At 37.3% G+C, this 12,561-nt stretch overlaps 1 protein-coding gene across 3 annotated transcripts in view; it reads left to right on the plus strand.

Moving 5' to 3' along the window:
* The window catches only part of CDC14A (cell division cycle 14A), a 43,070-nt gene that overhangs the window by 8,553 nt on the left and 21,956 nt on the right, over positions 1-12,561 (plus strand). For all 3 annotated transcript variants that reach the window (XM_088524479.1, XM_088524481.1, XM_088524480.1), the window contains 3 exons: positions 239-314; positions 3,898-3,990; positions 9,463-9,542. In XM_088524479.1, the coding sequence (XP_088380605.1) occupies positions 239-314; positions 3,898-3,990; positions 9,463-9,542 (249 nt within the window). The remainder of the gene's footprint in view (positions 1-238; positions 315-3,897; positions 3,991-9,462; positions 9,543-12,561) is intronic.

A 12,561-nucleotide genomic window follows, 5' to 3' on the forward strand; every position in this document is an offset into this window, starting at 1 on the left:
ATTGGTTTTTCTGGGGTGAAGAAAAAGAATCTGTTTAAACCATATGTGTTTAATGAAAAAGTAGATACTGAAGCTACAAATCCTTTCAAGTAGGATGTATTGCTGTCTTTCTCAGAGGACTTATCTGGTGCACCATATATGTTGCAGGTAGCTTTAGCTATCACTACAATGCTTGTTGCAATTTGCTCAGCTCTTCTGTATAAATAACAATGGTGTTCTCTTTTTTTTTTTTTCGTAGTTTCTATGGAGATTTTGGACCTCTGAATTTGGCAATGTTGTACAGATATTGCTGTAAGCTAAATAAGAAATTAAAGGTAAGCTTTGTTTCAACCTTCTAAATTTTTATTCCTGAAAATGCAACTTCACATGCTATTACCCAGTTTGAAAGCAGTTATTAAGTGTTCATTATCTAGATGATAACTGTCACAGCTGGATGATACCAGCAATCTGACAGCACTCTTTAAACAAAAAGCTTATGCATGTTGTAAAGGAGTGAACATCTGAGGCATGCATCTTATATAGAGGAATAAAGCATTAAAATAATATTAAAAGAATATTTAACAAACTGACAAAAAAAATCTACACAAATGTGTTTTTTTTCAGGTGTTTCAAAAATAATTTAAGACTTAAAAGATTTTTATTAACCATAAGGTCTTTATAAATAGGATAGGAGAAGCGAGAGAATACAACTTTAAAAAAAAAAAAAAAAAAAAAAAAGCTTTAAAAAAAAGCCTTCCCCCTTCAAGTCCTGCGGCTATGTTTATTTCTGTTTCTGTTTTTCAAGAGGGTTAAACATGGAGGCAATTTCCTGCTTTTGCTGCTCTTTCTAGACGCAAGCTAAAGGCAGGTGCGACATTAAACTGTTGTACAAACTGTTGTAACTTTGTGCTGACTGATTAAAATAGCAAACAGTTCTGTTGTGAATTGCTCAAGAACTTTTTTTGAAGATGTCTTTTTTTGAGCAAGCTGGAGGTGAAGGACTGAAGTTGTGCTTTACAGGAAAGCCTTACTGACCTTATTGCAATTGTAATGTTTTGATTGCTATGGAGATGATCTGCTGCTATTTTGACTAGCCCAGTGAACAGCAAGGAAGAGTGCCCGGCCGTGCTCTGCTCCTTGCTCTCAGCTGCTTGGTGAAGCTGCTTGGCTAAGCAATGCATACTATTGAGAAGTGGCTGGTTCTCTCTTTTTTTTTTTTTTTTTTTCCCTCTTCTGCTTAAGTAAGACTGACTTTATAAACCTGCTTTAACAAAACTACTGTGTTGTTTTCCATGTTTAACCTAAGTGAACCCTGGTAGAAGTGGGTGTAACCAGCTAGGGTAGTTGTGGGGATAAATGATCCAAATTATGGAAGATCTAAGGCAGAAGGGGAAAGTTCTCACAGATATATGAACTTTGGGGCTTCTCGTAGCCAGCTGTACTGCTGCTGAATTGGATACTTCTGTTTTGCTTTTATTTTAATACAAATAACCTGCTAGTCATATGTGTGAAACTGTAGTAGTTAGAAGCTCTCATTAGCATGGCTTAGGTTTTGAGTGAGGCTGCATGTTCTAGTTTTAACACATCATTTTCCATGACAAATTTACAAGCCTTATATTCACTTATTTGTGTGTGTAGTATTTGTGTAGGTTCAGGTTTATTAAACATGCTGTGGTAACTTATTGCTGAACAACACAAGCATATTAAACCATGTTCATTAAGCAAAATTTTGACAATCTGATGATGGTTCTAGAGAGATACTGAGCTACTCCTGACTGCACTGGCACTTTCTAGAGCTGTTCATTTATATCCAAGTAAATCTCTAGATGTCTTCATGAAGCAACAGCTGATCTATGTTAAAATAAAAGTATTTCTAAAATGAAAGTAACACATTCTAGATTTCTCTTATAAATTAATGAGTTAATTATCACCTAAAGCAAAATCTGCTACATTTCTTGAATTAAAAGCAGTTGCATGAAAAAGATCTGTTTTGTTAGGTGACCACAATTTAACTTGTGTATACTCTTCTGGAATATACCGTGACAGATACTGTTCTTCTGTAAGTTTGTGTCTTAATATGTGTAGCACTGCTAAGTTTTTGTTATAGTTAAATAAAACTATCCTTAGTGTTTCATGGTGCATATAAAAATTTTAAATTAAAAATGGGGGAGGGTATGGGAAGAGGAACACTTTGTCACTAAGTCAGCCCTGGGTTACTTCCTACTACATGAACTGCAGCTGTTTTTTAAACAAACCTTATTGCAAACTTCCTTATTGACAAGTTTTTAGTCTTGCCTTTTTTCTTGCGCTCTGCCTTTTGGAGTTGCAAATTATTTCAGGGAGCTAAAGCCTCCATAATTTGAATGGAGCTGTAAAAGATTGTTACTTATTTAAAAAAAAAGTGTTTAACTGTTGATGTAATTGAACATAACCTAAAGCCTAGACCTCCTTGGCTTGCTAAACATGGTAGAAAAATCAGTAGGCTGCTTTATTTCTCAATTTGTATAGCTTAGAGTTGATAGTGTGACTGGGTTGAGCAGAGAATTTGTGGTTTGGTGTTCATAGAGTTGTAGCTGAAATTTGATTGCCTTTGGAAAATTTCTGTAATCTTGTCTCACCTACACATTAGGGGCAGAATTTCAGTTAGAGCACTAACATGAAGAAACTTAAGGAGGAAAAGAGAGGTCTTATGATTAATTTTCAGGTTTAATATTACATGAATACTTCTCTAATTGGTTGCTTATGTTCTATATGTTTGTGCCTACACAGAGGGAGATAACTGCTTTTTGGCTCAAGATATGACATCTTCTAAATGACAATGAACCTCTTCTGGAGGGATTATAGTCCCACTTAGATGCATTCAGTACTGTTAATTCAGCTCTTACTCCTTATTCACCTGCTGAGGCAGTGGGTGATAAGACAAGGTTATACTGTACAGTTAAAATGACTATTGAAGGGGCTATTTCGGGGCGGGGGAACGTAAGGATGCATTTACTGTAATGCATACATTGATTTCTCCTGAGCTCGTCAGCTCTTTTTTTTTTTTTTGCAGGAAAAGTTTAAGGTACAAACAGTGAATTCAGTATGGCTTTTATAAAAACTAAGTACTAGTTTCAGTAGTAACTTCTGCAGCTCTGGCTTTCCTAAAATTTGCATAAACATGTAAGATAATCAATATTTAAATTTCTGGAAGATATGGTTGGCACAAATTTATGTACTAAAACACACACGCGTGTAGCAGTTACCTTATTTCCCACCCCGTAGATGTCATCAGTGCTGAGAAACGAAATTAAATGAGTATCAAATAGAACTTATAGAACTGAAGCTGGGTACCAGTAGAATAAAGGCTGGCCAGCAAATGCTCACAACTTATAAAATGACCTTCATATATGCAGAACCTTAATCCAGTGTAGCTGTTCATGAGCATTCCTTAAAACTGTATTGGTACTGTGGAAATCTGTCAGGAAAAGTAAGCATACTTACAGAATATAAAAATAGTATAGCAATTTGTGAAGTAAAGGGAAGATTGCAATAAACTGTCCTACTTCCCATTAAGTGGTGTAATTCTAACTTTCTCTGGCTTTAAATAGTTCTGCTGCAGTCTGCCCTTATCGCTCATTTCAGGTGGGTGTTTGGTCTTGTTTTTCATTGGGAGCTTTGTCCAGGAGATGCTGATAGGTTTTCTTTCTTTCTAAAGAAGAGCCATAAGCATTTACTAACTTTTTCCATTCCTCATTTTGTCTCAAGCTGTTTACTTACACAGTCAGCTTTTTGAACAGACTGTGACTTTATAAAGTTTACAAAGTTACTTTATCAAGTGACTTTTCAAAAAAAAAGTTTTCAAAAAGTGCCATTTTAAAGTATATTCATCTCTCAGTAAATGTGCTGTCTGATTGTTTTTTTGTACTTGCTTCACAGTCTTTCAGTCTATCCCGAAAGAAGATAGTTTACTACACTGGTTTTGACCAGCGGAAACGAGCAAATGCAGCGTTCCTAATAGGTGCATATGCTGTAAGTACCCCTGACCACATGGATGCTTCTAACCTTCCTTAAGCAATGCCTGTCATGTGTGAAGTAGCATCTTAAGTGATGCTCCTCTAGGGAAGTAGATTTGTAATTTAATTATTTCTAATTTATTTTTGAAAATTCTGACATTTGAGTGTTAGGAAAGTCCCGTCTTTGACGCTCAACCTCAGTTAAGTTTCTTTACCATGTAAAGAAGTCTGTCAAACTTGCATGCATTACAAAGGCAAAGTGCAGTAACCTGTTTTCTGTCAAGAGGTACCTATTTGTGCAGCAAAGGGAAGCTTCAGCCACTCCATTCAACCACTATTGCTTTTGTGTTTTCATGCTTATTTCTGTTTTAAAAGTTAGGTATTTATAAAAATTCTGTTCCCATTTTAAAGCTGGTCTAATTAAGTCTCTAGCTAGGGAACACTCATTTAGCTGTTATGTAGATTAGAGCATCTAATTGCCTTCGCTAGGTTGCCCTTGTCTGATCCTGCCTTCATTCTCTGATATATCCTAGAAGCCCTGGGAAGTGTAGGGCACTGACATTTTAAAGGGGATGAGATTATCTTTTTATTCTCCTTGTCCAATCATTGTTAAATGACTGTGTCTCAAGTAGCTGTCCCCTTTGGGTAAGGATTCAAATGGAACTTGTGGGTATTAGCTAGGCCCAAAGAAACTTGCTATTTATGAAAAGAATTTCCTGCAAAGCCAAGTTGCTTTAGCAACAGAAAGGTAAAGTGACATGTAAGATGAAGGATGGAGCTCCAAGCCACAAACTGATCAGCTGACTAGAACTGCCATCTCCCGGTGAGTGTGGTATATAAAATGCATTAAAGATACACTTGTAGTTCCGTTTCCAGTAAATGGTGCAGGTTTACAGTATCTTAAGGCAAAACTATAGGCAGTGTTGTGTCTCTGGTAGTCCTTACTCGAATGAGCTGCTCAGCAGCTGTAGCTAAGGATAAGGGAACGTGGTGGTGGTGGTGGAATTCTCCTGAGGGAAGCTAGGTGGGAACGTGCAGTGTGTGTACTGTGGTGGGGCTGTGTGCGTGCTTCGTAACAGATAAAGGCAGTACATTACACAGAAAAGGGAGCTTGTGTGTATAAGGCAAAGTGCTGTTGCCACAACTGCATGCACATTTAACCCTTGCCTAGCCAGTGCTAGTGGTGTTCATAGCTCTTACTGATTGCCCTGTCTGCTAGCATCCTTGCATTTGCAGCTCCTCTCCTGGAGAAACTAGTAGATGTCCTAAGTGCCTTCTGATCATTTGAAGCTATTGATGTAGCAAAGAGTAATTATTGCATCAGTGTTACCAACACTAGAAAGTATGAGCACACTCGCTGAGCATAACGCCTTTAGATGGAATATAGTTATTTCCTGTTTTATCTCAGTTTAGTCAAACATTGAATAGTAGTTTAATATCTAGAAAGATATCCAATATATTACATAATTAGTTCTACAGGTACCTATGCCAAAGTCTGCAAGTGTTATGGAAATACATTCGCGTTCTTCTATAATACTTTGTAACAATGCAGATAAATTATTTTAGAACAAATACTTATTTTATGAATTTAGGAACTGCCTTGTATCTGATCTTTGTTTTTTTAAGTAATAGACACTTAGCTTTTTTTAACCCAAGCATATTCCTTTCATATTTGGGAAAATGGGAAAATATTTCATATTTTCATTTAATAATGTTTTGTCTCTAACTGCCACATTGTTGTGACATGGATGTGTACATTCCTGGGTTATGTTAGTGTAGCTTCTGATTTGAAGAAATCAAGTAATCTTTAGTAGCAGAACTGTGTACGCTTGGTCATTTGTCTTCTGCGTGTGTCCTCTGATTTTGTGAACTTTGAGACCAGAAAGTCTTATAGCTTTGTATCACACTAGTGTGTGTAAAGAAGGCTGAGAAGGTTTAATTTGTCCTGATGCTAAAATATTAAGTGTAAAGTGAAACGTGGAAAACAGAGGATCAGGTTCTAGGAATTGGTTTCCGGTGGTAATTATGCAATTTAGATTTTTCCAGTAAACAGCTTCTTATACATGTTGAACTGAAATATCATAATAGCTGTTAAAATACTTTAATGGGAATCATAAGTTTAAGAGAAGGCTAAGTCTTAAAACTGTATTTGCAACACCTTGTGTCTTTGTTAACTGAATCTCAGGAGGATATATTTTCTAAATTTCAGTTTTTACCACAGACTTTAAATACATTTGGGCTTATCATTTGCAGCTGCTAAATTAATTTCCTAGTTCTTAAGAACTCTGCAAGGATTACTTTTTTCCCCACTTGAAACTGGGTTTTTAAAAGCTAATAATAATTTTGTGCCTAGCAAAACTGATGCTGCTTAGATTGAGGTCCCTCTGCCTATTTCTGGGGCCTCTGCGGTTCCTTTCCGGGTGCAGCTGGGAGCTGGGCCGCGGGGCAGGTGGGATCGGGCAGTGCCCGGCAGGCTGCGCCGGCAGCCGCTTGTGCCCCCAGCTGCTTTTAGCCCCCTTTGCTTTCTTGGGACTTGTGCTCCTGTGGGCAAACCTAGAGCCTTGGTTCTGTGCTGTCATAGAAGACAAGTAGTATCTATGTCACTGTTCTTCAAAGGTGACAAGTTGATTTGGGGACTACAGTCTGACATTTAGTAGTCCTGGTGAAGCATTTAATGCTGTAAAATCCCAGATAAATCCCGGAAAGAGCTCCAGCAAACTCTTTCCCTTGTAGATAGCAAACGGGCTGGTCCTGTTCCTTTCCGGTGCTTACTTTAAGCGTGTATTTGGCACTAATGCCTTTTTATTAGGCTCCTTAAGGCCAGTAAAAAGGCAAAGCTGTCAAATTTCTAAGTTCATAAATTTTATTAGAGAGAACTTTTGGATAACAGTGAGCATCATGTTCAGTCATTTGCGTGCAGGAATATCTTCGCTAATTTAAAACCTTAAAGCAGACTTCTCAACCCCCAGGATAATCATCAAGAGTTTGTTCTCAGAGGAGGCACGTGGCAGCACTCTGGGCAGAATGCTCTGCAAGGGCAAAGGCTTTACAGTGCTGTGGCACATGCAGCCTCTTTGCTCGCTAAAGCAACATCTTTTTTTCAGGTTGTTCCAGAGTTGCTTCATAGCATTCTGGTGATAACTGAGCACTGGGGAAGGGATTTGATCTGTGTAACCTTAATGAGAAAACAAAAGGCAGGGGTGGGAGCTAGGCACATGCAAATTGTACTTGAAGTGTTGTGGGCGAGTGCTCAGGCAGGCTTGCAAAATACTGATTTCCCTCTCTTCTCTGAACTTTTTGGAACGAGTGGTATGTGTTTTCTTGGCATGCTGTGTGTAGTGCTGCATGTCATATGCCTACATAGTGCCTCAACTGTGGTGAGCTTTGCCTTCAATCAGTTAACCCTTCAGGAAGACAAGAAAATAAAAGCAGGATTGTCAAAGTGAGGAAATAAAAGCAGGAATGCCAAAGTTAGAAAATATTTTGATTTGCAGTACTTGGTGCATCTTTTTTTTTACGGGTAGCAGCCACGTGGTGAGTCGCAGTTGTGGTGAGAGGGGGAAGCCTGTCTGTTGTTAAATGACTCTTGTTAGAGAATACTTGCCATCCACAAAGTGACCCTGTTTTTTTTTTTTTTTTTTAAAAAAAACTTCTATTTCAGATATAAGTTAAATTTCTATATTTGGCAAAGGCTTTTTTTATACTTCTATATGTCGTGGAATAAGAGCATTCTGAAAACTGAACGTATTAAATGCAAACAAAAAGAAGCTACACTTCTCTTTTCATCAATAAAGATGAGTCAGAAAACTATCTCCTGAATTTTTCTTAATGGGTACACTTCTGTTTAAGTACTAAAGAAGACGTGTTGCTATAATGTTTCCTTCTCCTTCAGAAGCTCCTTCTTCCTTCCGTTCTTAAATGTTGTGGAAATTAAGAATTTTTTTTTTCCCTCAAGAGCTTTCTCAGTTTTTCTTTACATCTCCTTCCTTCTATGTTCTTAACATCTTCATTCCTATTTTCAGGTGTCTGTTAGCAGCTTTACATGTAGATGAACAGCTAGCAGTGTTTGGTTCAAAATTTCACCTAGTAACGCTTTTGGGCAGAAATCTTTGAGTTTCTCCAGTTTTTCTGTGAAACAAACAGCAACAGTTTCAGTGGGAATCATTCATGTTGTACTTTTTCCCCCCTGCTTTGGTAACTGCTTAAGCTGGAGTCCCTCCCCTGCGTTCTCTGCCTGGCGGTCTGTCAAATTTGTAAGCAGTAACTTGGGTTTTAAATTTAAGTAGCTAATTGACATTAATGTTACCATTAATCAACATTTTTTGTTGATTAACCCTTTTCCTTGCAATAAAGCAAATAGCCTTTTAGCTAGCCTATAACTTCAGTCAAACTTCTTTTGCTTTATCCTGTCCTTGTCTTTCCTGTCTGCAGGTGAGGAAAAATGCAAGAAATTCCATCTACTCTTTTCTGTCTTCTTACAAAATACTGAGAATACTTTAACTTGAGAAATTATTTAAGATTTAAAAAAAAATAAATAAAAGAAAGGCAAATACTTTGGCAGTGACCACTACTTACCTGTATTCTAATGTATTTGAGGTCAAAAGGTGAATAATAAGACTTTTGAATTTGGAATTAACCTATTTCTTGTCTTAGAAAGTAACTAATATGTATTTTACTCAATAAGTAAATGTGTATAGAGTTGAAAAATAACCATGCTGACTTCAGGATGACTTGGAGAGAAGTGGATAGGAAAATTCTGTGGCTTTGTTCACATCTTTATGCGCATGAACTATCTCACTTTGAAGTAGATGAAACCTTTTTTTATAAATAATGTGCTTGTTTAATTTGCATTTGAAGTTAGATATACTTCAGGATCATTTTTTTGTGCAAATAAGTATTGGCTTGCAGCATGATGTTGGAGTGCTCCAATTTCTGTGCAGCTGGCAGTGTTAAGTGATAGTAGAATAAGCCTTGGCATATGGGGTTACCTTAACTGTAGGTTGGTCTTGTATAGTAACACGTTCAGCTTGAACCTTGTTGAATTGGCCATCATTGATTGTTAATAACAGGTTTGATATTGATAATTAAGAATCGGAAAATATTTGTATTAGAAAAGTTTCCAGCGAGGTGTTGTGGAGAAATGTTTTGTGTGTTACTTGCTTTAATAATACTTACTTTCAATCAGTTTGAAGTTGGACAAAGACCTCTTAATATAGATACTTGTTTTTCATTTAAGCATAATATTGAGTCTTAGTGTTTCCCAGTTGCAGCAATATGTGATTCTATACAAATGATTTGTTGACTGACTTCTGTTCAAGTTTTTACTTAGTGTAGGGGTCTCTTTCTTTCCTGTAAATGGCATAAAAGTTTGTCTTAGGGGAGTATCTTAAGAGTTTAGCAGGGATATGTACACAAGTAATTTTTCAGGCATGGGGCTAATGTTTTGTTTTTGTTTTTCCTCCTCTTCCCCCCTTTCCCCTTTCCTTAGGTAATATACTTGAAGAAAACACCAGAGGAAGCTTACAGGATACTCTTGTCTGGATCTAATCCACCATATATTCCATTTAGGTATGTAGCTAAGTGGAAATGAAATTAAGTTTTGCATTTTGGAATTTGTTAAATACAAAAACATTATTTTAGATTCTTCTTCCTTACCAGAAAATGGTACAGACACTATATCAAAATGACTAGTTCCCAAAACAGTCATTTTTGACTTTGGGTAAAATTACTTACTCTGTGGAGTAATAAAGCCAATTTGGTTCTTAGTAAGACTGCCAATCTTGAAAGCTTTCTGGTTTAGAAAATTGCTGTTAGTATTTAAATTTATTTTAGCATTTAAGCCTGCTAAGTTTGACCTATCGATTAAATTTTTCCTTCTTGAAGTATTCTGTTTTACCATTTAGAAGTCAATCCTTTCTGTCAGCTAGGAGCCAAACAACTAGACTTAGATGAACAAAGGGTTTCCTTGGCTGTTCTATATTCTTTTATAGAGGGTACTGAAGTTCAAGCTACTTTGCCTTTCTGTGCTGCCAATGCAGAAAATTTTTAGCTGTTTGTACTGCCAGTAGTGCAGTTGTATTGCATCTTCCATCTAAGGAGTTTTAGCTGTTATGCCCATATAAAGAGACTTTCAGATTTCTTCATGGCGTGGACCATGAAATCCCCTTCTGCTTTATGAACCAAAATCTTCATGCTTTTCTTACAAAAACACAGGTTACATCTTACAAAGCAACTGTCAGTAGATTAAGATCCTCTTTTCCAGGGAAGTCTGGAAAAGTAGTCTGGAAAGTAGTATTTGCTCTTAGCCTATTCTTTTGTATACATAGACCATCCTTGTTTAGAGCAAAAGCTTCAGCTGATGCCAAGGCCATGTGGCAAAGGAAGGTGCAATTTCTCCTCCTGTTGTGATGGGGAAAAGCATCAAATCAGAGAGAGGCTTTTTCAGAAGACTTCACCTATGTTGACCTATATGAGGAGGGAAGGGAGTGGTGAAAACAGTTGGCTTTTCTGACTTCCTTTGGATCTGAAAAAACACTGTCACATGTTTAATGATCAGGAACTTTTTTTCCAGTGTTAATTATTCAAAGCAAATCCTCTGAGTCAGAAGTCACAAAACTCTATTCCAATGAAAAATCTGCTACTCCAGGGCAGCAAAGAAGGATTTCAAAGAAATTTAAGAAATGCAAGGATTTCTAAAAATAGCTTTCATAAAGAAGAACATTCTGTGTTACCCAAAGGAGAGAATACTGACTGAAAGCATTGAAGAAGGCAATGTTCAGCAAAGGGGCCATTTGATTTTATGGAATTTGGGTCATTAAAATTATTACAAAAGTGTCATTTTCGTGCAGCTTATCAGCTTCAGAGGAAGAGAGCAATGATTCTGTGATAGGTATATGCAGAGTAGGTAGGTAGTCTTCTGATATTTAAAGCTCTCCTGCGTTCTCTGCCTGTATTTTCCAAGTTGCAGGTTGCTGGGAGATCAGTTGATGGTGTCAGATTTCTTTAAAGCAATTAATATTATCCACTGTCACAAGCTGTTTTTCTACCTCAAATCTGCCCACAGTGCTATGGACTGTTGTAACCCAACTATGAGAACTCATGGATTTGAAAGATAAGTTTCCAGGACAATTCTACTGCACAACAAATATAATATCTTTGTATTTTAAAATCTTCAATTTTAGAATATTGTGTCTGACTCAGGACAAAGGTGATCTTTAGTTTATTCTTTAATAAATGCTTTTTTCCTTGTCCAGAGCTAACATGCAAAACAAAGTAGCTGCTGGGAAGTGAAAAGGTGTTTCAGAAATGATTATGTGTAACATGAATAAAAATCTCTTGACATCCATCTTCCAGTTGGATATGAAAAAAATTAGAACCACAATGGTAGTACAATATTTAATTATACATAAACCAAAACCAGAAGGAATAAGAGGTAAATCATTAAGAGAAAACCTCCTAGCAGGCAATGTTAAGTATGCACAGTGGAGAAATTTGTAAAGTTGTTATCTATGTTTTCCTAGATTTAAATTTACCCTGCACTACATGGCAAAAAGGTTCTCTGAGCAGTAATCTCCTTTGTGTGTTGCTTCTAATATGTCTTAATGCCTATGTCCTTGTCTCCAGCTTCTGAGTTGTGTTCGTTTTGGCAAACATCGTCTGATTAAGACATTAGTGTCCTAATATGGATTGCTACTTCCACTGCTGTTTGCAGAACAAAGTGTCAAATGTGCCACGTTCCAACAAAATTGGAGTCCTAACTTAAACTGCTTCTTGAAGTGGCTTGTTTGGCTTTTCCACAGGCACCAAGGGGGAGTTCTTGTGTCCGCTGCTGCTGCTAAGCTTGCTGTACTGGTCAGAACTGGGACTTTTTGTAGTGTTGTTTTTCTTTCAACCCAAGCATGCCTAAATGAAAGAGTATGCTCTGGAATGTAGAAGTTAAACATAAGGTCGTCTTTGAGACGAACCTTGCAGCTTGAAATACTGAAGCACCTTGAAATATTTGCATGATGGCCATATTAACAAATGATTTGTTGGCAAAATTGTATTCTTTAAACTTCAGGATTAATGTGTATATGACTTTATGGGGCTTGATTTCACTTTTTACTTCCTATATCCAGTTGCCTGTTTTTATATCCTTAAAACACACTGGCAAAAAATCTGCCTTATTTTAGGAGGTTGTGGTTTGCAGCTCATAGAGAGGTTGGTTGCATCTTGCTGGGAGGGGAGGATTTTATTATTATTATTCTTATTTGACGTGGGGTTGGGAAGTGCTTTGTAAGCTGCTTTTGGGGCTGCACTGGGCTAGGCCGGATCTTGGCACCGAATTAGAGACTAAGCACACTGTTACCTGTGATACAGCCTGTCCTGCTGGGAGGGAAGGCTGCCCAAACCAGCTGTGCAGCGGGCGACATGAACGGCAGTCAGGGAATAAGACACACAAAGTCTGACACCATAGGAAACTAGTTAAGGAATCTGATGGGGAGGGGCCATTTGGGAGTTGAATTCATAGGGAGAGGTTAGAAATAGCGACCTAAGTAGCTTAGGAATTAATGAGGTGAGAGCAGGACAAGTAGATCTGATGAGGGCC

The sequence above is a fragment of the Tinamus guttatus genome, unplaced genomic scaffold (genome assembly GCF_059628265.1).
Source record: "Tinamus guttatus ecotype Peru unplaced genomic scaffold, ASM5962826v1 Tinamus_guttatus_pri_ptg000211l, whole genome shotgun sequence".
In the NCBI taxonomy this organism is placed as follows: Eukaryota; Metazoa; Chordata; class Aves; order Tinamiformes; family Tinamidae; genus Tinamus; species Tinamus guttatus.